General features: G+C 38.7%; 1 protein-coding gene across 1 annotated transcript in view; it reads left to right on the top strand.

Moving 5' to 3' along the window:
* PPIL4 (peptidylprolyl isomerase like 4) overlaps positions 1 to 11,368 on the top strand; it is a 37,202-nt gene extending 25,834 nt beyond the window's left edge. The window contains exons 12-13 of the mRNA XM_072643678.1: positions 1,083 to 1,215; positions 10,917 to 11,368. Coding sequence (XP_072499779.1) covers positions 1,083 to 1,215; positions 10,917 to 11,162 — 379 coding nt within the window. The 3' untranslated portion in view covers positions 11,163 to 11,368. The remainder of the gene's footprint in view (positions 1 to 1,082; positions 1,216 to 10,916) is intronic.
* The last annotated feature ends 12,929 nt before the right edge of the window (positions 11,369 to 24,297 follow it).

Below are 24,297 nucleotides of genomic sequence, written 5' to 3'. Positions count from 1 at the left end.
GATAAATTCAGAGAGAATTTGTTAAAGGTAGCAAGGGCATGTCCGAACACAGATCCAACTTTTTCAGGATAGCATGGAGGATAACCCTACTTTTTAAAAAACATCTTTTGATTCCAGTGGGAAGACAGAAAATAAGTTTGACTCATGACATTTCTTCTTGAGAAATTTATAATCTAAGATTATAGATTGAAGGATTGGGGAAAGCATTTTTATGTGTGATTGTGTATGTAGACACCTGAAATTTATATTATTTGCCCATGCAAATGTGTATCATTAGAATTCAAGATAAATACCTAATTATACCAACAGATTAGGGGATGGGGAGAAATAAATTTGTTGTGTAATTTAATTGCTTTAGATCTTTTTGAGCAGTCCTGGAGAGGACCCTTAGGGTAGTAATTAGAGAGCCAAAGGTCTCTAGTTTGTCAGGCCTGGGGAGGAGGTGAGGCTCTGCACATGTCAGAGTTTGGAGGGAGGAGAACAAGGCTTGTGGAATTAAAAAATATGAGGAAAGGGCAGCTTTTAAACCATGCCATTTCTGAGAGGAATCATCAGATCAGCACAAGCCTGGGATGTTCTATGGCAGAGTCCTGACCGGTTCCCAAGGGAAAGGTTGGAAAGGGAAATAGGTAGCTCTGTTATATTTGCTCTTAAGTGGTGTTGAGACATTCCAGAAGAAGGGCTTGCTGCAGAGGAACCAGCAATTTCAAGGTGTCTGGATTTATTTGGAGACACCTAGGATTGTGGCCTTTTGCAGTGGTAACTTGGAATGTTGGAGGACACACTCAGAATAGCATCTTCCACAGTTTTGTGCATTTAGCATTATTCTAAAACTCTTAACGGGAAATGCTGACTCCCTTGTTCGAGGATTCACTAAGGAGTATAATGACCTCATGCCCACTCACTATGTAATGATAGGAAATACTGAGTTTGTTTTACAAAGTAAGTTTGCTGTTCTGTAGACATTTTTTTGAATTATTACCTTTAGAACTTAGTTGCTTTGGTAACCTCATTTGGTCCTTAAAGCCTTGTGTTTTAAAACATGATCAGCTCTCAAAATTACCCTTAACTATGTACTTTAGTACAAAATATGATCTTGTGTTAGATGAAGAAATGGATGACTCTAAATCAAGTCATTCCCACTCTAGTAAAAAACATAAGAAGAAAACTCATCACTGCTCTGAAGAGGATTATACAACAGCAAAAAATTCTAAGGTACTTCTAATTCAATTCGCCTTTGTATTTAGCTGACAGAGAGTGAAATACTTAATCTCACAATAATGACTTACTCATGTCACTGCTGTTTTCATTGATTGTTAGGAAGAATACCATTCTGAATATCATTATATATCACAGGCTCGCAGCACAGAACAGTTGGTATGTTTGGGTGGTTAATCTGTGGGGTACTGTGTCAGAAGTTATAAATGAATGTTTTTTACCTGGTATTTCATCTAGGAAGTGTCAACAGGCAGTCACAACTTCACAAACTTATGTGGAAACCAGTTTTATTACAAGAGAAATGAAGTGCTCCTTGATCCCAAAGAGTTCACAGTCCATATAGAAATAGTTTGCATTTTTATGACAGCAGGACAAAAGGAGGAGGAGATACCAGAAATCTCTACCTAAAGGGATGTGACATGGGAGGAGGAAAGGTGCAGTAAGGTGGGAAAAGGACAAAACCCCTCCCAAAGGGGAGGAGCAAGGCCACAACAAAAGCCACATTCTTTCCCCTTGAAAATTGCTAGACCTTGAAGATAAGATAGTCTGCTTATTTACAAGGGTCCCAGCTGCCCAAGCCTAGTATAGACTGTCTGGGGCCTGTCTCGACTCCCAAGGACACACAGGAATGCAAACAACACATTATGTCAGCTCAGGACAGGGTGGAGTGTGGGGGCTTTGTCTTTGACACATTCAGGGCCTCCTGCACACTCTGGGTCCAGTGTTTATGGAAAATCTGGCAACTCAAAAAGACAAGTTCAGAGGACCCCTTAGTAGTCTTCAACAGAAACCAGAGTGACTTGAGCTGTAGACTGACATTTTCCCTTGTCAAAAACAATTACGATACACTGAAAAAATTCTCATTTATGATTTTTTATTCTTTCCCACATATAAAGTTCAGCGTTCAAATATCTAGAGAAAGATGGGCCCAGAAAATTATATTTAGCTCTGTCCCATATTTGAAACAAATAGAACACTCATGTGGGGTAGAGAGCAGCCTCAAAGTCACAAAGCTCTGCTTCTGACAGTTGGACTTTGTAACCTTGGGCACACCAGTTAATCTCTTATGCTCTAGGCAGTTCTCTAAGGCTTTATGTTGCTGGAAAGGCAAGGATCTGCACTGATTAAAGGACAGTCCTCTCTTGGAGTTCTCTATACCAAAGATATCACAGGACTAATCTCTTATCACTAACATACTGACAACCTGGGCAGTTAGGTGGTACAGTGGATAGAGCAGGAGGCAGAAGGACCTGAGTTCAAATCTCACCTCAGACATTTGACACTCACTAGCTGTGTGACCTTGGGCAAGTCACTTAACCCCAATTGCCTCATCCTGGGTCATCTCCAGTCATCCTGATGAATGTCTGGTCACAGGACTCAGATGGCTCTGGAGGAGAAGTGAGGCTGGTGACCTTGCACAGCCCCCCCTACTCAAAACAAAGTCAAGTGCAAGTCATGTCATTATTTCTCTGGTGGCGTGGTCTTCTTCACCAATGAAAGACGGACACATGCACTGACACCCTATTTTTCCCATCCTCAGAACCCCTTTTCCTTGCCCTCACAGCAAAAGGATTCATGAAAGAAAACAGTTTATAAATGAAAGGCATGTCACCCTTTATTTTTCTTACTTGTTTTCATTTAGCCTTGATAGAAGGGGCTCTCTGTAACATGGCATAACAATCCATATTGGAAAAAAAATGTGGTACATATTAGAAATGGAAATCTGATCATTTTTTTATCATACTTCAAAACACTGTATTTCAAAGTGTTATAGTTTAAATAAAGTTAGTTTTTATGCAAAAACAGTATTTAAGAAAGATGTTTTGGTACCTGATATGCACAGAGATTATATTAAGCTCTGACTGTATTAGGCTCGTGAATATAGAGGTGACTAAGTGGCAGTCTCCACCCTCAAGGAAGTTACAGTGTAACAAGAAAATGTATATGAATAATTACAAAGTTTTGTGTAGTAAGTAAATAAGAGTGGTATAAAAACACTTTAGGAATTTGATGAATTTCATGAAAGAGATGGTATTTGAAGGATTGATGTAATTTTGAAAAGCAGAAATGGAGGGAGAACCTTTTAGATATGGGAAAGAGAATGAATTTAGGAGCCTAGGATTTAGAGGTGGGGGGATCTTTGAGAGCTTCTCTGACTCTATTACTTTGCAAATAAGAATTGGAGGTGTGACTTGCCCAAGGTCATAGAGCTCTGTATTAGCAGAGCCAGGATGGGAAACCAAGTTCTCTAAAACCAAATCTATTGCTATTGTTACCACTCTGCTAATGTGGGAAAGACCCAGCCAAGTGTGTTCAAGGAACAAGGAATCATCCACTTGGTCTGAAATAGAAAATGTGTGTCAGGGAGTGGCAGGAGATGAGATGAAGAAGTAGGTGCCATTCTATCATGTTTGTACATCATTTTATAGAGATTCGTGGAAGCTTCTAGAGAAGGGGATGGCATCATTAGAGCTGTGCTTTAGGACAAGTAATGTTGTCTTCCAGTGTTTGATATATGTGGGTGGGGAGCATCCTAGAACCAAACTGTGAATGAGGCCAACAAGGACAAAATTCTAATAAGTGTAAATTTGTAATAAACAGAGGCCTAAGTACTTACTTATCCAGGGGTGGACATAAAGGCTGAAGACACTTAGACTAGCAGGTTATTTATAGCCTGCAAATTCTTTTCCTGTTGTGAATTTCTTTGACATTGTTGTTTCGTCCCTTATAACCTCTCCATGGCATTTCTAATTGCTGTTTGTTGGGATGGGAAGAAAATGTTAACCAGTTCTGTTATTTGTATTAGCTTAAATAATTATATCCCCGACCAGAAATAAGAGTGGTAAGTACTTAATCTCTTGGGATGTTTTTCCCTTCATAAATGGCAACGTGGTTAAAAGTTTCTAGTAGTTTTCTGTTTTTCTTCTTTACCTTTTGACAAAATTCAGTATTAGGATTAAAAAATTTAGTGAGCCTATGTTTGTGTATTAAGTAAAATTAAAAAACCTAGATTGTCTAGGACAATTATCTAATCATTAAGGGGAATTTTGAAAACCCAAGTAATTTCCATTTTCGTTCCTATCTCACATGATGAGGTGACACTAACTCCTTTCATGCACAAGTGATCCTATCCTGTCTCCTCCAGCAGATTGCCTTCTCTATCATCCCCACTCTCTCACTTATCTTTTATTCTTTCATTTATTCTCCTTGGCTTCTCTATTACTTAGAAATATGCCCTGTCTTCCTTATCATCAAAAAACCCTCACTTGATCCATCTATCCCCAGTAGCTGTCGTATTATATGTCTTCTCCATTTTGTGGCTAAACTCGTTGAGAAAGTTGTCTCCAATCACTGCCTTTCTTTTCTGTTCTTTCTCTCTCTAAACTCTCTGCAGTCTGGCTTCCAACTTCATCATTCAACCTGCTGTCTCAAAAGTTACTAAAGATTTCTTAATGACCAAATCTGAAGATCTTCATCTTCATCCTACTTGACCTCTCTGCAACCTTGGATGCTGTTCATCATTTTCTCCTTGATGCTCCCATCTCTGAGTTTTTATGATACTGCTTTCTCTTGGTTCTCCTCCTCCCTTTCTGATTGCTCCTCCGTCTCCTTTGCTGGATCTTCATGCACATCACACCCATTCACTGTGGGTGTCCCCAAAGCTCTGTCCTGCGCCCTCTTCTCTTTTCCCTCTATATTATTTCACTTGGTGATCTCGTCAGTTTTCATGGATTCAGTTATCATCTCTATGCTGATGGTTCTCAGATCTACTTGTCTAGCCATAACCTCTCTATTGACCTCCAATTGATTTCACCTCTCCACTAGGACATCTTGAACTAGGTGTCCTGTAGACATCCAGAACTGAACTCAATATCTTTCTCCCCAAACCTTCCCCTTGCAAACTTCCCTATTACTGTGAAGGGTACCATCTTCTTCCCAGTCACCCAGGTGTCATCCTCATCTCCTCACTGTCTGTCACCCTACCCCACTCCTATATATCCAGTCTGTTACCAAGGCTTTGACTTTACTTTCTTAACATCTTGTATACTCCACTTTTTCTCCTCTGGCAGTGCCTCCACCCTAGCACAGCTCCCATTACTTCATGCCTGCAGTGTTATAATAGCCTTCTGGTTGATCTAATTGCCACAAGTCTTTCCCCACTCCAGTCCATCCTTCACTGAGTTGTCATTGATTTTCCTAAAGCACCCATCTGACCATGTCACCACCCTCTAGTCAGTAAACTCCAGTGGCTCCAAACCACCTCCATGATCAGATAAGAAATCCTCTGGCATTCAAAGCTTTCACAGCCAGCTCCCTCCTCCCAATACCAAACTTTTTGTGCCTTCCTCCCCCTCTCCCCACTCTGCAATGTAGTGACAATGGCCTCCTTGCTCTTCCTTGAATAAGATCCTTCATCTCCTGACTCTAAGCATTGAATGTTTATTGACTGATAACCACATTTAATTCATACTTTCCAATTTTTTTATTTTAATTGATGAGAATGGTTTTGTAAGAATGTTTTGACTCATATTTTCAGAACTTTTTATTTGTTTTCTGAACCTTGACGTCCAATTCAAAAACTCATTTAAATTTAATTTTTCCACCCCATGCCTACATGCTGAAGGTGGTTAAGATATTGAAATTATTTTCACCTATGTTACAGGAAATGAGTCTTAGGTGGTAGGGTCACATGGCAGGATAGGGTGATGATGCAGTAATGAGTTATAATTCCCTGTTGTGGTTTTTGTGTATTGCTCGCATTTGTAGGGCTTCTCTTTTCTTTTTTGTCTGGGCCTCCATTTGTATCTCTGTAGAATCCTGAGGTAGAGTAGCTGTTGAATAGCTTCTCATTGTATGTGTAAATTTGGTTTCTCACCCCTGGTTGCTGACTGTGTGCCAAACTTTATTTTTGTTTAAAGTTCGTAGAGTGCCTTGGATGGGCCAGTTTACTTTTGCCACCTCGTATTTTGATAGTCCTTTTGTACATGTGTTGTTTTTTTTACATTATTATTATATGTCTGGGTAACTAATGAATTTATTTTGCTGGACTATCTGTATTATGAATTTTTTGTGGGGAGATAAATACTTAAGAGAGAGGACTAATGAGGGAGTGACTGAGAAATTGTTATGCTACTTTATGTATTGAAATTAATTAAAGATTACTTAAGTTGAATTAGTTGTATTGGTTTGGAATTATGCTTTCAATAGAACATTTTTACAAGTTTTTGAAAAGAAAAGTGACAGCTAGTTTCAGGAAAACTAGGAGAAAAAGGGACACTTAATTATTCCAGACAGCTTCCAGGAGTGTGAAGACCTCATATGAGGCCTTGCGAATGGCTGAGCTGGTTAAAACTTAAGATTTGCTAAAAATTATCCCCAGCAATTCCTATCAATTCAGTAATAGCATTAGGAGAAGAAAAAGAAAATTCTCTGTTGATAATATTCTTTAACTCTACCTGTCCATGGCATTCTGAGTTACACCCTTGTAAATTATTAATGGTTCCTTATATATTTTTAATACTGTGCTTTTATGTATCATATTTGCTGTTAGTATTTTTCTTAATCTGTTATTTGCCTTCATCTTCTAAATTCTTTCCCTGTTGTGATCATACATTATCTTAACAAAATCCATAAGGCGTAGCATCATTACTTCCAATTTAGCCAATATACCTTCTATCACAGGGAAATAAAAGAGGCATATCTAAGGTGGCAATTTTTATATTTCTACCTAGGGAGAGATGGAGAAAAACCTTTAAATAACCAAAGAATATTTTTTTGCCTTTGTTGGGGGAATCTGTCTCAACAATGGGGAAAAAAGTGTTAGGCTCACAGTAGACATTCAAATATTTGTTGAACTGAATTGAAATTTGGGTTTTGGAGTGTTTTATTTTTCAACTTCTATAATATCTATAATGTCAAACATGTTGATCTCTTTTATATTTGTCACCTCTGTTTCCTGGTTTCTCTCTCTCCCTCCTGTTTCCAGAGAGACCTCTCTTGGACTAGCTTTTTTTTGGTTATTCTTTCCATTTACATTGTAGTAATAGCGTCTACAGTTTTTTTCAGTGCAGTCAGTCATAAGGACTTGTTTGTTTAATTAATCCTGATTTCCTTTCCTCATCATTCACAGTGGTATTATAGAGTCAGTTGGCTGTCTCTGAGAAGTTCAACTTCTGAAGACAGAAGTAATAACTCATCTTTACCTAGTGCTTTTAATTTAAGGTCTATAAAATCCTTTCCTCACTAGAACCCTGCAAGGTAGGCAGTGCCAGTCTTATGTCCCCCATCTTGCACATGAAATAACTGAGACTGAGAGGTTAAGTAAGGTCATAGAGAGAGTGAGTGAGTGGCAGAGAGGCTCTTTTCTGTGTCACCATAAGACCTTTCCTTTGACTTCTCACTCCCTGGCCATCTTCTCAGTAGTCACCCCAGCACTTGCTACCTGAATTCCTTGACTCTTTCAGAGTAGGCTGCGGCTCTGCTGCCTCATTGGTGAAGACTTCTTGAGGCTCCCCAGATGTAGGCTGACACCAGCTGGCTTCCCTTTACTCTGGGGCCATTTTCTCCGATGCAGCTTTGCTGCTTGTGCATGTTCTTTTGCCTCTTCCCACTTTCCAGTTCGGGAACCCTAATCAGTACTACCAGTACTACCATTGCTGCTAGGAGAGTTGTGTCAGTCAGCTCCCCTGTGGCTCTGTCCACTAGTCTAACAGCTTTGCAAATCAGAAGGTCCCTTCCTGGCCTCCAGTCCCCTTTCTGTTGTGTCCCCTTTCCATAGATAACTTTTCAAGGCCAAGGACTAGCTTCATGTTTCTGTTTGTGTCCTACTGTTTAGCAGACGGTGGCACAGAGCAAGTGTTTAAGAAATGCCTTTTCCTTTAATTCTCATCTAAGCTGTCACACTTTTTATTAAGATGATGTATTAAAGTGTTGCTCGAATCAGTCCAGTTTTCTCTGCCACCACTGAAATCATTGAATGACATCTATGTTACAACATCCTCCAAACTGATCTCCTTACTGACAGCCTTGGGCTCCTTCTGACCAAGTCTGCCTAACAGACTAGTAGTGTTTGTCAGCATTCAGCAAAAGCTCCCCAACATTCTGTACTCACCCTGCCTATGACCCATTCTGCTTCACTGCTCCCCAAGGCTCTATACTAATTCAACGAACACTAAATACCTGTATTCGGAATGCTTGGGAAGATAGGAAGCTTTGTAAGACTCTTTAGCAGCATATCTATATGTTCCCCCAACCTCAGAAGCCTTCTTATTTCTCTCAACAAACCAATATAGCTGGAGATATTATGAGTGAGAATAAATATTTGTTCCAAATATCTGTGATAAAATTTTCATTTCAAAGAAAAAGACTGTACAAAGATCTCAGTCTAAGATGTATTCAGTGACTACAATAACATAAAAGAAAACAACATTAAAAGACTAAATCCCAACGAGCAGCCATGGGTGCAGAGAAAAGGTGCTGCAACACACACGGTCAGCTCAGCAGCTAAGTGGGGGGTGGCTGGGGTGGAACGGACTGTTCGGGTTTGGCTTTGGGTCAGTATTTTGAGGGGAGGGGTCTGTGAGAGAATATCTAGAAATGACTGTCATCTAAAAAACAAAAGGCATCAATAAAACTAAATAGATACTTTTTACAAGAGCCTAATGTAGTTTATGGTTTAACTTATGGCTGTTTATTCTTATTTGTATATTTGAATATTTGCTGATGTTTCTCAAGTTGAGGATACATTTTTAAATGTATTAAAATTTTTTAAAAAACAGGTTTTAAAAAAAATCATGATTCTTTGTACAAAGAATTGGTATTTTCACACTATATATTCTAGGTAAAATAGAAAATTTTCTTTGTCTTTGACTGCTATGCATTTTTGGGTGTTTGCCAAATCAGAGCAGAAGAATATTTATTTATGTGAGCATTGTGTATTATTTCTAGGAATTCTGTAGAATGCTAAAATTTGTTTTTGCGGAGGAAAAAAATTGTAAATTTAAAGAAGGAAAAGGATCTTCCTTCAGGAGTTCACCACAGGTAGTAAATTGGGAGCTGAGATTCAAACTTAAAATCTCTTACTTCAGATTGTCCTTTCATTACATCACACTGAGAAGTGAGGCAGCTTTCCTAGGGACACGCAGCTAGTGTGTGTCAGAAGCAGACTCTTCCAGCCAGATTTTCCTGGCTGTTAGGCTATATCCCTCTCTCCACTATACCATGTTGCCTGTATTTTAAAGCTTACATTGCTATATCCCTGTCAATTTTTGTGATCATTGCCAAGTCCTTTCAGAGTGTTGTATAAAGCACAGAAGCAGGATGTTGGGGAACATTTCAGCTTTCTTGTGAAACTATTCAACACTGTCTAGAAGCCTTAGATCACCACAGAATTCTTGATTTTAAGCTCTCACATGTACTTCTACTTATATACTTCAAGGACAGATATCCTCATGGAAGCAGTAATCATGAGATTCTCATGATCAGAATGGATCAAGGAGAAGGCATTCTTGACTGGAGGTAGCATTTCAGCAACTCTGTTAGAGGAAAAAGAGAGAACCATAAGCTTTTCAATTCTTAGCCACTTTGCTCAGGTATTAAAATTTAATTAGGGGTTGGGAGTTGGGAAAGAACAGAAGAGAGGAAGGTTCTTTTTCACTTGTCCCACCCTCCATTTTATTCTGTGACGTGAAGCTTTTCTCAGGATGTTCTAGGAAAGATAAATTGTTTGCCCTGACAGATATGTCTCAGGAGAATCAAATAGAGGGAGGAATCTCTCTTTAACAAATACCTAGAAAAGATTGTGCTTTTGCTGCAGAAGCTTGTACTACTTTAAGTTTAGCAGTCTAGTTCTTAGTTTTAGGCACTGATTTCTTTCTTGAAATTGTTTGGAAATGAGGACTCAAATTTGTCTAATTTTTCTCTTGGCTGAGGTATATCCAAAAATCTGAGTTGGATTCTGACCTTAGACCTTACTAGCTACATGACTAGGGGCAGATCGCTTAATCTCTTTGTGTCTTGGTTTCCACATCTGTATATATTAGTAGCATCTACCATCCAGGGTTATTGTGAGGATCAAGTGAAATAACACATGTAAACACTAATACTAATGTTATAAAAATATTAGTTGTGATTATTACAGTTATTATTGGTATTGATAGAAGAGCCTGTTTAACAGTGTTAATATCTACATCTGAGTCATTCTGTGCTAGTTCTTGTCAAGTTCCTATTAACAAAGCCCATTTAAAAAATGCCACTATCCTATGGCAGTGTTGTATTTCTGTGAGACATGGAACACTACAGTCACTGAAGAAATCAAAGTGAACATCACCCAGAAGACAACAGAGGCAGATGGTGGGTGTGAACAGGCTGCACTTATAATCAGTGTTGAACTATGAAGAACAAGGGGAAAAGATGTCATCAGGGAGATGCATGATGGCAGGAGAAGATGCTAGACTGGTGTTTTTGTGACTTCAGGAGAAAGTGAGCCTTTAGTGTATTGAATGGACTCTCCTTGGCACATTGATGGGAGGAACTGGGGTCACATAGGAGGAGCAGGAACTGATAGAATAAATATGCATCAATGGAGGGAATTTTCCAAAGAAGGAGATCATCTCTCCATTTGAATATTGGGTGCTATGGCTAGTGCCCACCAAGTGAACTATTATCACTCCTGTAAATTTCTCAATTTTCTTTTTTAGGATTCCAACTGGGAGAGGCATCATAGGAGACATGAAGAAGAGTATTGTAAAGAGAAGCGAAAGAGTGAAAAAAGTGAGAGACCTCCAAGCCACAGCCGCAGTCCGTCTCAGAACAAAGATGGCTACCATAGCAACAGGAAATCTAAACACCGAACAGAACCCCGTGAAAGAGAAAGGGAGAAAAAGAGAGACAGAAGCAGAAGCCCAAAGAAAGTCAGAGACAAAGAAAGACCTAAGTACAGATGAAAGAAGATACATCAGAAAATGGCTTTTAAGTTTTCTCTAGTGTGACTTATGCTAATTAAGGATTTGTACAGCCCTGAATCAGAGAAGTCAGAGACTGTTCTTACCTTTTATTTGCCTAAATCTTTCACTGGAAGTATCTGGACGTTTCCCATTAATAAAAAGTATACAGGATAGTGAAAGACTCAATAAAAGATTTCTAAAATTTTCGTTGGTATGTTAACTAATTTAGTCGTTAATGGTATTAATAGCAATGATAGCTGACATTTACATAATGCATGCATACCAGGCATCGTGCCGAGTACTATACAATTATATTATTTGATTCTCCCAAAAATCCTGGGAAATCATTGCTTTTATTATTCCCATTTTTGTAGATAGAGAAACTGTGGCAAACAGAGGTTAAATGACTTGCCCAGAGTCACATAGCTACTAAATGTCTCTGGTCTGATTGGAACCCAAGTTGTCTGACTCTTAAGCCCAGAGCTCTATCCTCTGTGCCACACACATAGTGGCGATACAAAGACAAAAGTGAAATAAACAATCCCTGCCCTGAAAGAACTTGCAGTCTTGTGCGAATGGACATGTACACGTACAAATATATACAAAATATGAGGTAGTTTTGGTGCGATGGAGTGGTATTTGGAGAAATCAGGAAGGACCTAATATAGGAGGTAGCAAAGTGATCTTGAGGCAAACTAAGGATGCTAAGGACAAAGTGAAGAGAGAGTGCATTGTGGGCTTGGGGGTGGTAACAGCCTGGATAAAGGTTTGGAGATGAGGCATGGAATGTTGTTTCTGAAGAACAGAAAGAAGTCTAGTTTGGTTGGACCTTAGAGACCTAATCCCTAAAGGAGGATTAAACATGAAATAGATCTAGAACGTAAGCTCTGAAGAGTTTAAAATACCAAACAGGTTATGTCTCCCTTGTGTCGGTTTGAAGGGGCTGATCTAGAGAAAGATGAATTAATAAAGGACCAATTGAGAACATAATCCCAGAGTCTATTTTCCTGAGGACACAGTTCTTTGGGAAAGCCCTTGCTGTGGAATCTCAGGAAGTTCCTGGCCTGCTGAGTCTTCTCTTAAGCCGAGAAAAAGATTGCTAACTTCAGGAAAGCCTCAATCGTAATGCTAGTGAGCTATCTCCAATGGAATGCTGTCATTGATGAGAAGGTGGCTTTAGCTGCATCTCCTGAACAGCTGAGGGCAACTAGGGGGCACAGTGGTTAGAATACCATACCTGGAGTCAAAAAGGCTTATCTTCATGAGTTCCAATCTGGCTTTGGATAACTTACTAGCTGTGTAACCCTGGGCAAGACACTTAATTCTGCCTCAGTTTCCTATAGTGTAAAATGAATTAAAGAAGGAAATAGCAAATCACTCCTGTATTTTTGCCAAGAAAACTCCAAATGGGGTCACGAAAGTCTGATGTGATTGAACAACAAAAATACACTTTAATGCCTAGAAATCTGTATCATCTGACAATTCACTTCCCCTTAAGATTCAAGGATATGTAATGTTATTGGTAGGGACTGCTTCCGCTACTCCACTAGATTGTGACCTTTTAATTAAAAATTAAAGTCAGACATGACCAAAGAATGACTGAACAACAACCTGAGTAGCTGCTTTTCTCCTGTGCCATGCCACCCTTCCCCTTTGGCTTCTATTATAATTACATTTTGTGTATAGCTTTGACCCATTGTTATTTGATTTTTTTTCTTGGTGTGCAGCTATTGGATTTCCTTATTATCTGTACTAAACTCAGGCATTATTGGTGAAGGCATTATTCGTTAATATCATGTTTACCTGAAACAATTCTGAACTAGTTAAATCAGAAATTGGAAATGAACTATAAAGATGACAGATATTAATTGTAATTTTATTAAAAAGTCTAATGAATGTAAATTAATTCTAAAGGAGCTCAGAAAGCACCTTAAGTCAGTAAATGTCCAACCTAATCGCCAGATGGATAGTGATGGAGGCCAAAGGTAACATCAGGTTAGAATTTATAAACTTGTTTGTTAAATCTTATAATGAAGGATGATAGATGAATACGAACACTATTTATCTCATGAAATCGAGAAGAACAGGAGAGTAAAACCTGTTGAAAGAAAGCTTTGTAAGACATTTAGCTAAATAGTCATCCGAAGGATATTTTCAAAAAATTTATATTGATATCTTTTTATATCACCTAAATTTTCCCCTGTATATTTTTCCCTTCCTTCTTCCAGAGCATCCCAGTGATATTGAAAGAGGACACAAACAAAGGAAGTGGTAAAGGTTTGTAAAAATAATTTTTTTCCCATCAAAGATAGTGAAGTTACCACTTTAATGTCATCGTCCCAGATGCTGCTAAAAGAAAAATGGCACCAAAGAGAACAAAAGATGGAAAGCAGCCACTTGGACCTAGTTTCCATGGAAGATCTGTGTTGCAGGTGACAAAAGGACATGAAAGGATTGCTATACAAAATAACCGAAGACGGGGAAGGTACCAAAATCATGGATACCGAAAAAAGAACAAAGAATATCAGTATCTACTGATCTCATCCATTAATTAAGGAAAAGGCCCCAGGACAACAATGGAAGGAATTTTTTGAAGATATTAGTAGGGAAATAACGGGCTTTCACAATGATAGTTGACAATTGATCACTTTTTTCACAGTTTTCATTATTTCATAATAGACTGAAAGATGAGGATACCAGATCCCACTAAGCTTATGTTTTGTTGGAACATGAAAAAGTAGTAGGGTAAAATGTCATCTTACAGGCGTTTTTTCAACAAGGTATCTCTTACCACACATTAAAGGCATTCAAGATTCCTTGAAATAATACACCAGAAATAACCCTGTTCACGAAGATTATGTAACATAGACATAGTATAAAACAGGGAGATGTCTGCTGCCAAAGGTGTTTGCTATTGTGATGGGTAAGAACCAGCACCATACTCAGGTTCAAGAGGGATTCCCTGTGGATGGTGAATTTCTCCAGGTGCTTCTTTTTCTAATGACATTATACTAATGACATTTAGCCCTAGAACGTTGCAGAGACTCTTGGAAGAGACCTGTTCTGCCATCAATCAAAAGAATGGGGCCTGACCTTTTGTAAAAGGGTGAAGGATGTCTGTTGCACGGTACCATGCCTTTTTATGGAGAACCTTTAGTGTTTGTTCCATGGATGAGTTGGGCCTGGAATGGAACAAGAGGTAGGTTGGATTGCCTTAGGGACATTGCCACCTTCCTTTAATGATCTCAAAGCTTCCCGTGAAGGGCAGGGCCCATCGTTTTAACCAACATTCTAGCAGGATTGCTGTATGACAGTGAAACATGGAATGCTACAGTTTCCAAAGGAAAATGAATGAATATCACAAAGAAGACAGTGGAAAGCACGGTGAGCGTGAGCAGGCTGCAACAGTAACAACAGCATTAATAGGGCAGCTAGGTGACACAGTGGGTAGAGTAGCAGGACTTGAGTCAGAAAGTCCTGAGTTCAAATTCAGTCTTGGACACTTAATAGTTGTATGACCCTGGGCAAGTCACTTAAGCCTGCTTGCCTCAGTTTCCTCATCTGTCACATGAGCTGGAGAAGGAAATAGCAAACTGCCCCAATATCATTGCCAACAAAACCCCAAATGGGGTCATGAAGAGTCAGACACAACTGAAAAAAAAAGATGGTCACTACCCTGTAGCAGGCACTGCGTTAAGTAAGCACTTTACAAATACTGTCTCATATCAGTAGCACCTAGTGGGTAGGTGCTATTAGTATCCATATTTTACAGCTGAGAAAACATGAGGTAAACAGGTTAAATGACTTCCCCAAGGTGTCCTGGTTAGAAAGTATATGCCTGTGAAACCTGGACAGTATACCGGCACCATGCCAGGAAACTGAATCGCTTCCATTTGAATTGTCTTAGGAAGATTCTGAAGATCACCTGACAGGAGAAGGTACTAGACACTGAGGTTCTTTCTTGAACTAAATTGCCATGTATTCAAACTCTACTGTAGAGAGTGCAACTCCGATAGGCTGGTCACATTGTTTGAATGCCAAATGTATGCTTGCCTAAAAGACTATTGTATGGAGAATTCACACTAGGCAAACACTCACATGGTGGTCAGAAGAAGCTGTAAAAGGATAAACTCAAAGTCTTTCTGAAGAACTTTGGAATTGATTGTGTGACATGGGAGATACTGGCACAGGGACCGCTCAGTATGGGGTGCCCACATCAGGGAAGGGGCTATGCTCTATGAGTAAAGCTGAATTGACATAGATCAAAAGAAACATGAGATGCGCAAGTTTACTGAATCCACCCTAAATGTTCACATGGCTTGTTTGTGCCCAGCTTGTGGTAGAGCATTCTGAGCTTGTATTGATCTGATCAGCCACAGTTGAGCACACTGTAATGACTAATGTAGTGATGTTATTTTGGTCCTCTGAGAATGAAGGACAACAATCTTAAATCTAAAGTCTGAGGCTAGATTAAACTCAGGTTTTTCTGACTTCACGCCCAGCACTCTGTCCACTATGACCCATCTAGTTGCCTAGGGGTAATATTTACTCAATGAGGAATTTCAAATAGGAGGGAGGGGTAAAAGATATCAAGAAATTGTATCTTAAGAAGAGAATTAGAGCTGATATTATGGTAAGGATGAGGGAAAACAGGTAGAAAGCCAGACAACTCTATGGGTACCCTTAAAATGTCAGGAGGAAGTGAGGAAATCCTGCTGTGTCATGGAGAGATTGTCATGAATCTTTATAGGGAACTTCCAAAGCATTCAATCACAAATCCATTTGAATATTTTTAGTCTTGCCATTTCTGATAACATGATTGCCACTCCTCCAACTTTTCTGATTCTTCCTCAACCTCTGGTTTTTTATTCTGTGAGAAGCTATGTTGTTTCTTGTCAACAATATATTGTTGAATTTTGCTTTCCGATCCATTCTGCTGCCTTCCATTTTTATGGATGAATGAATCTGTATTCATAGGGTTGCATTATATCCAGTTATATGATGTTTTCTCTGGTGCACACACTTCTCTTTACAATGTAGCATTCCTTCACTCAATCTCTCAACCCTCAACTTTTACTGGTGAGTTAGGTCCCCATAGGGCAATTTCAATCTCTGCTCTAAGAGCAACTTTTCCTAAAGGTTATTTATTGAAAACATTTTGTTCTTGTTCAGTCATGTCTGACCCTTTGTGACCCCATTTGAGGTTTTCTTGGCAAAGGTACTACAGTAATTTGCCATTTCCTTCTCCAGCTCATTTTACCGATGAGGAAACTAAGACAAACAGAGTTAAATGACTTGCCCAGGATCACACTGCTAATAAATGTCTGAGGGTGGATTTGAACTCCTGTCCCCCTGACTCCAGGGCTGGCACTCTATCCACTGTGTCATCTAACTGCCCTCATTGAAAGCAAATAGCAATGACCAAAGATTTATAAAAAAAAAAAAAAAGGCCTCCTAAACTGAGGATATACCCTACCCATTACACTTGGTCGCTGAGGAGAGAGGATTCAAACTTGAAGCACCAAGTTACTGAAATACATGAAGCAAACATATGTGGCCAAGAGAGTCCTTTTCTCCCTTTGAAGAGTCTCCACCCAGTTCACTTTGGCATAAGACACAGAAAAATGCACAAGTGGCTTTCTTGGTTGCAGTATATCATATCTTGACTGCTGGGTGGATTCTAGTTCATCTGGCTCCTCAGAGCTGTCTCCTTGCCAGACTTGACTTCTAGAGTTGCCAATAGACACTTTTTTTTTTAACCAACTCTAGATGTTGGACCTTTGATGGCTCATGCATCAAACTCACATGATCATAATATAATCTGTTTCCTCTCCAGATATTCATTCACTTGGGTTCAAGAAAGAATAAACACAAGAGACGAAAGACATAGTTATCATTCACTGATAGTTACATAGGAGCTGGATGGGGAAGTAAGGGAGCTTAGTTGATGCTTCTCCCCCCTAGGTGGAGGCTTGTTGAATTTTTTTACTCACTAAAAAGCTGCCACAGTAGAGTAAGAAATGGAACCTTTTATAATCATACTCAGTTCTGGCTTAGCCTTTATTGCTAGAGTTGTGGGTATCATTGACTTCTTTGGCAGTTGGGTGAGTCTGTGGACTCCTCAGAATAATGTTTTTAAATACATAAAATACATAGGGTTATAAAGGAAACAATTATGTTGAACTATAACTCCTCTCTCAAGTTCCCAGACTTCAGGTTAAGAACCCCTGCTCTACTGAGACCTCTGGCTTCTCTGCCAATCAGAAGACTTTTTGTCATTACGTAATTACTCTCACTTATGCCTAGGAATTGGCTCTCCGAAGTTCCAGATGGTAGATTGGCAGTAGGCAGAGAATATTGTTTATTCTCTATATAATCCACCAGGAAGGGTAAATATGTGTGTGCTCTAAAGACTGAGCCCTCATTGTCTAACCCCTCCCTCCCTTCTCTCCCATTACACAAGGAAAAAGATGAGGAAGGAAAGAGAATGAAATCAACAGTAATAATCTATTGTTATTAGTGAACACAATCAAATCTCCTCCCTGTTTTTCAACTGGACTTAGGTCAGTGGTTCCTATGCTTTCTCTCCAGATGGGGCTCCTATGCCTGACCAGACTCTGCTGGAAATAGAGGAGCAGGATACTGAGATAGGAATCCTGACATATGTATTCTCAACTCTCTCACAGTTTAGCACATGGCTGTGGAAGGGAAATTGGGAACCCTTGGTATCAACTCAGATCCAACATCAGACTTAGATGGACTAAGTGGGCTACCCATCAAATTACTCATGTCTGAGTAATAGACATTCTGTATCCATTTGATTTTTTCTTTGTGGCTTAGTATGCTGATCCCCTTTGGGTGACCACATGGATCTCAGCTAGACTCAGTAGAGCACCTGAACCTGAAGTCAGCACAAGGTTTTCTGCAAATGGAAACATCTGGGGAACACTTCCTATGATAAGAAATCATTCCATTTCAACTTTGCATCCTCTGTGACACTGGTGAATTTTTTTTTTTAAATAAGAGTAGCTGATCTCAATTAGGCAAGTTTTAATAGAAATTTTAAAGAAAAAAGTTATTAATTATAAATTCTGTTGTACTGGCTTTGAGCTATTACAGTTAAAAATCAGATGCATCTATACTTAGGAAAAAATAGGCATTGAATAGTATAGAATAGAATAGGCATTGAATGGTATTGGCCTTGAATTCTACCGTAAAGGAGCTTTTGGGGTATGGTCCAATCTTGCTTTAAATTGTGACTGGTCATGGTGACTAAGATGGAGGGGAAAGTGAATAGTTCTTCTCAAGTACCTGTTTTCTTCATCACATTGTAGCTCTCACTTTTAAGCAAATGGCAGCATCTAGACTCTGACAATACACATCCCCACCCTCAAACTCCCCAGAAATACTTCAGGAAGTAGGTAAGGGCCTTTGGGTGAACTGCAATATTTTCCAATCAGAATTTAAAATAAACCAAAAAACCTCACCCAGACCGTCATTGCTTGAAAAATAGAATGTCACTAAATGCCACCTTTACCTTCAGGTTTTCCTCCTAACTCTAAAATTGGTGCCTTTTCAAAAACTTGAGTCAGTTTTATTTTTTGAAAAAGGTGAGACTATACCCATTTTAAGTAGATCAATGATTATGCCTTTGCAGAATTGGATTAACCACTCCAGCTGCTTTTAATTCCCAAAGAATACATTTAAAAGAATGAAAATTCAAACGAATTTTTTTTTGTTGAAAATTCCAAACTCAGGTTTAGTTTGAGTCACAAAAAGTGTTCAGTTGATTACTAAAGTTGAAATCTTCAGAGCAGAAGCCTTACGCTCTTTACCTTCTCTTTGATGTTGCTATGAAACCTTGTTTTGATGGGAAACATTATAGACATTTGTTCCTTCCTGTTATTAAACATTTGAATGTGGGGATCCCCTTAATTTCTCATATAATTTGTTTTTTTCAGGAACAAAATATAGAGCAGAACTGAGGAGTAAAAAGATCAAAGCTTGAAGCCTCTTTAAAGAAAATTTTCTAACTCTCTGGTTTTACAGATAAGCAAACTGAGATCCCCATCAGCATGAGGGGGTCTTTGGTTTAAGAGAGACAGCCCCAGGACCATCCTTTTATTAATAACCTTCTGGCTTTATTAATAAAATGATTAAATTACCCAGAAACTATATATATTGAACCTTTTTAATCATCATGTCTGGTTTTCTTAAAGTGGTCACAGTCACGGTACATGTAGGGTTGGAACCTGGTGTTGTTAACTACTTCCATGAATGACATAAATGTGACTATAAGCCAAATAGACAAGATGGGCTATACTCTTAGTGGATGGATAGCAATGATCATGAATTTTTTTTCCTTCTGTTTGTCATAACTTTTCATTATTACTGACAACCCTTTTATCTGCTAATTCTCTGAAAACCAACCAAAATGAAAACACAGCTTTCTTCTGTTAATGCTTATGGAAAATGCAGTGATGAGTTTTACAGTAAAAAGAGCTGATTCCTGATGCACATTATCTCATTCAGAATGGAATCTAGAGATTGCTGCCTAGGCACAGCTTGGTTGGGTCAGGTACAGAATTTTGTAAGCCAGAGGTTCCCTGGTATATCTAAAAGGCAATCCAGACAGTTAGATTCAGCTTCAATCTCCTGTCGCTCTTGCTTCCACTTTTCTAACTCAACAGAGATTAAACAGTGCAAGAAGGTGTAGGTTGCAACCAAAAAGGATGGTAGAAGCACTGTTCATTTTACTAAGCTTTATGTAGCACTTTAAAGTTCGCAAAACACCTTATTTTTGATTCTCACAATAACCCTTAGGAGTATACCTATTTTACAGTTGAGGAAACAGGCTGAGGTTAAATAACTTGCCCAGGATCATACAGCTAGTAAGTGTCTGAGCCTGGATTTAAACTCAGATCATCTTGACTCCAGTTCAGCACCCCATTTATACATGTTCAATTGTTCATCCATGTCCTACTGTTTGTGACAATGTGTACCAAACTGTCCATAGGGTTTTCTTGGCAAACTTACTGGAGTGATTTGCCATTTCCTTCTCTAGTGAATTAGGCAAACAGGTTAAGTCACACAACTAGTTAGTGTCTGAGGCTGGATTTGAGCTCAGATCTTCCAGATTCCATGCCTAGCACTCTATCCACTAAATCATCCATAGTACCACCTAGCTATTTAGTAGATAACTTTCAAAGTGCATTACAGTAGAAAGAACACTGGTTCAGGAATCAGTGTACCTGGGTTAAAATATTGCAGCTAACACTACTTGCTATGACCTTGAGGAAGTCACTGATCACTCACTGGCCTCAGTTTCCTCATCTGTAAAATGAAGAGGTTGGAATAAATGGCTTCTGAAGTTACTTCCAGTTCTAGACTTATGATCCTATGACCCTAAGCACAAACCAAGGAAGATGAAAAACTGGAGAAAGTGACCTAATTTTATCCCTATTAAGTTTTTTCATGGTACGAGTTGAAGAAAGGTTGTTTGTCTTGATCAGTGAAGGCCCAGGGAATAGAGTTAAACAGGAGGACAGAGAGGTTCAGGGAGTGAGATGCTGAAAAGATTGGCAGGGCTGGATGAGGGAGCTCTGAAAGTTGGGATAAGTCCGAGGTGGAAGATTTCCAGGGGATGAGGGATTCCTATGGGAAGGAGGTGACAAGGCTGTAGACTCCAGAGACCAGAGGTTGCTTGCTGAGCTGGAATAAAAGCAAAACAAAATAAAAAAACAAAGCAAAATATTTTGCTAAGTATAGAAAAAAAATGTTTGCACAACATCAGGGGACACATTTGGACCTTTGAGGTCATTAAGCACAATCCCTTCATTCTATGGATCAGCTCGTGGTGCATTGGATAGAGTTCTGGATCTGGAGTCAGAAAGTCTCATCTTTCTGAGTTCAAATCTGACTCAGATACCCACTAGCTGTGTCACTCTGGGCAAGTCACTTAACCCGGTTTGCCTCGGTTTCCTTATTTGTAAATTGATCTGGAGAAAGAAATGGCAAACCACTCAAGCATCTCTGCCAAAAAAACTCCACATGGGGTCACAAAAGTCTAATATGGCTGAACAACAAAAATACACTTCAATGCCTAGAAATCTTCGTTATCTGAAAATCCACTTCCCCTTAAGATTCAGGGATATATAATGTTATTGGTAAGGACTACTTCCCCTATCCCACTAGACTGTGACCTTTTAAGAAGGGCAGTAGCTTCTGTAAGCTGTTGGGAATGCCATCTAGAGTCCTGAATATAGAGAGAAGAAGACCTGAGTTCAAATCTAGCCTCAGACACTCACCAGCTCTATGCCTTAGTTTTGTTCATATATAAAATGGGGACAATGATAGCACTTATTACATTAGTCAGGGTTGTTGTGTGGATCAGATAATATTTATAAAGCATGTTTGTAAACAAATCCTAACTGTAAATGTTAGCTGTTACCCACAATAGCCACTTAGTTTTGGGAATGAGAAGTCACAGTGATGGGATCATTGGGAAGCCTTTATTAAGTGCCTTTTCTACTTTTTTGGATCATACACTTTGATGATGCTGTTCAGTTGTTTCAGTTGTGTCTGACTCCTTATGACCTTATTTGAGGTTTTCTTGGCAGAGATACTGGACTAGTTTGCCATTTTATTCTCTAGCTCACTTTACAGATGAAGGAACTGAGAAAAATTGGGTTAAATGACTTATCTAGGGTCACCCAGCTAGTAAGTGTCTGAGGCTGGATTTGAACTCAGGAAGAGAAGTCTTCCTGACTCCAAACCCAGCACTCTATCCTCTGCACCACTTAGCTGCTTCCATATACTTTGAAATAATATAAAATTGCACTATTATGAACTATTAAAGATTTGTCAGTGAGCTCTGACATTGCTAGCTTTATTTGTAAAGTGAAGTTGGAGTAGATGGCCTCTGAGGTCCCAGATCTATGAACAAAGATGTTCTCTAAGGACTCTTTGAGCTCTGTATCGATGAGGTTATTATTATTCTAGGAGCTTACCATCTTATCCAGATGCTGGCCTCATGAATAGACATAAACACTATACCAACCAATAAAGATAGTGAATAAAGACTTTATCATGTGCAGATAATATATTTAAACGGCATTTTAAAATTGGCAAAGCCCTTTCCTCACAATAACCTTGAGAAACAGGCAAGTATTATCCCCATTTTACAGAAGAGAAAACTGAGACTCAGATAGATTAAATGACTTACTCAAAGTTGCTCCATTAGTAAGTGGCAAAGCTGGGACTTTAGCTGAGGGACTGAGATTCCAAATCCAGTATTCTTTTCATTACCTTAAACTACCTTTGTCTTTGATGAGTCAAAAGGGTAGATCCAGGGCAAATGAATTTAGTGGTGGTGGACAGAGAAAGTTGATGTGGTTGTATGTTCAACTAGAAAGCTCCATGGAAGATTATACCCTTTCTTCCAAATAGGAAATGATCAGAAGCCTCTTCAGATTAATTGATTTTGATTTCTTTGGGAGTTGATAAAACTCCATTTGTTACTAGGTATTATAAAAGACCAATCAATTTCCCAAAATAAAATCAATCTGGTTTGCTCAGTAGCATCTCCTGGAATAGGAGGTTACTTTGGGAACTAGAAACTTTGCAAAAGATCATACCTATAAGAAAATATAGCTAACAGGTAAAAAGGGCAGCTTTGAAAACTACAGATTCAATTTATTATATATAAATGACATTACATATAAAAAATAAGTTATATATAAAAGAAAAGAAAGTTGAGGATATTCGAAATCTGAAGTTTCATGTACAACCTTCTTTTTCTGTTATATCTGTATATGGAAATACACATGTATGTATATGAAAATATGGAAGCATGTGGAAATATTCATTTTCTTTTGGGGTTTGTAAAGTTCAGAATAAAAATAAATTAAAAATAAGAGAATATAACCAATCTAAATTCACAGATATAATTATGTCACTTCCCTACTCAAAAGTCTTCCATATATCGCCTATAGCATAGAATACCAAATCTTCTTTCTGGCATTTAAGGTCCTCCACAATCTGGTTCCCCACCTACTTTCCTCCTCTTATTTCACATTATTTCCCTTTATCTGTGGTCCATTCTGGTCAGATTGGACTGTTGAACTGTTTTCCTATACATGCTATTCTATTCCTTGCCTTGTGCGTGTGGTCCCCCACATCAGGAGTCCCCTTTCTTTGCAGTTTTGTTTCTTAGAATCCTTCACTCCTTTCAAGGCATAGCTCATGTGCTCTAGCCTATAGCAGGCCTTTCTTAAATGCCTTAGTTATTGCTTTCTCCTTCTTGATATGTTTTAAATGTAATTTTAAAATGCACATTGTATTTCTTTATCTTTGCAAATGTTGTACCTTCCCCTCCCCCCCAGTAAAATGTAAGCTCTTTGAAGTCAGGGAATCTTTCATTATGGTCTTTGTATCTCTGACGCCTACTGCCTGGAACATAGCATCTAGACAAATGTTTATTGAATTGAATCAAATTAGCCAATTTTTTTTTCTTCAAGCAATAAGTCTTTAAACAGAGACAGAGCTGCCTGAATTTTTCCTAGACTAAGTGAGGTCTATTATTTCAGAACCATTGTTCCCTTAACCATTATTGCAGTTTCAGAAGACTGTTTTTTGGTTGGAATTTTGGGGATGATAGTAACTGACCCTAAAAACTCTATTTTAGCACATATTTTATACAATAGATATACAATATACAATACCCTGAAGAATCATGTGGAAATCACCTTTTATTCAACGGAATTGTATTTTCCCATTGAATCTGTACATCCTTTAAGGTCAAATCCAACTTCCTCCCCAAACCTTTGCTGACCACTCTAGTCAACTGTGATATCTTGTCTTCTGACCTCTGTTGACCTTGTTGTTAGGATTAGAAACGATTTCCTGACTCCTTTAACTTCCCTAACTTGAGGATAGTTACTCCCATAGGCCTTTTCCTATCCTCAAACTTAGCACCTTGTCTCTCCGTAAGAGGAGCTCAATGAATATTTTTCCCCCCAGACTCAGATATTGATTGATAGATTTATCTTTATTTCTGCTTGATCTTCAATTGACAATGACTCCTCCATCTTAATATTTAAGTTCCTCTCCATGTTTCCCACTTTTGCCCTATGTG

The sequence above is a fragment of the Notamacropus eugenii genome, chromosome 2, assembly GCF_028372415.1.
Source record: "Notamacropus eugenii isolate mMacEug1 chromosome 2, mMacEug1.pri_v2, whole genome shotgun sequence".
In the NCBI taxonomy this organism is placed as follows: Eukaryota; Metazoa; Chordata; class Mammalia; order Diprotodontia; family Macropodidae; genus Notamacropus; species Notamacropus eugenii.
Note: the sequence above shows the minus strand (reverse complement) of the source record. Positions and strands in the feature narration are given on the sequence as shown.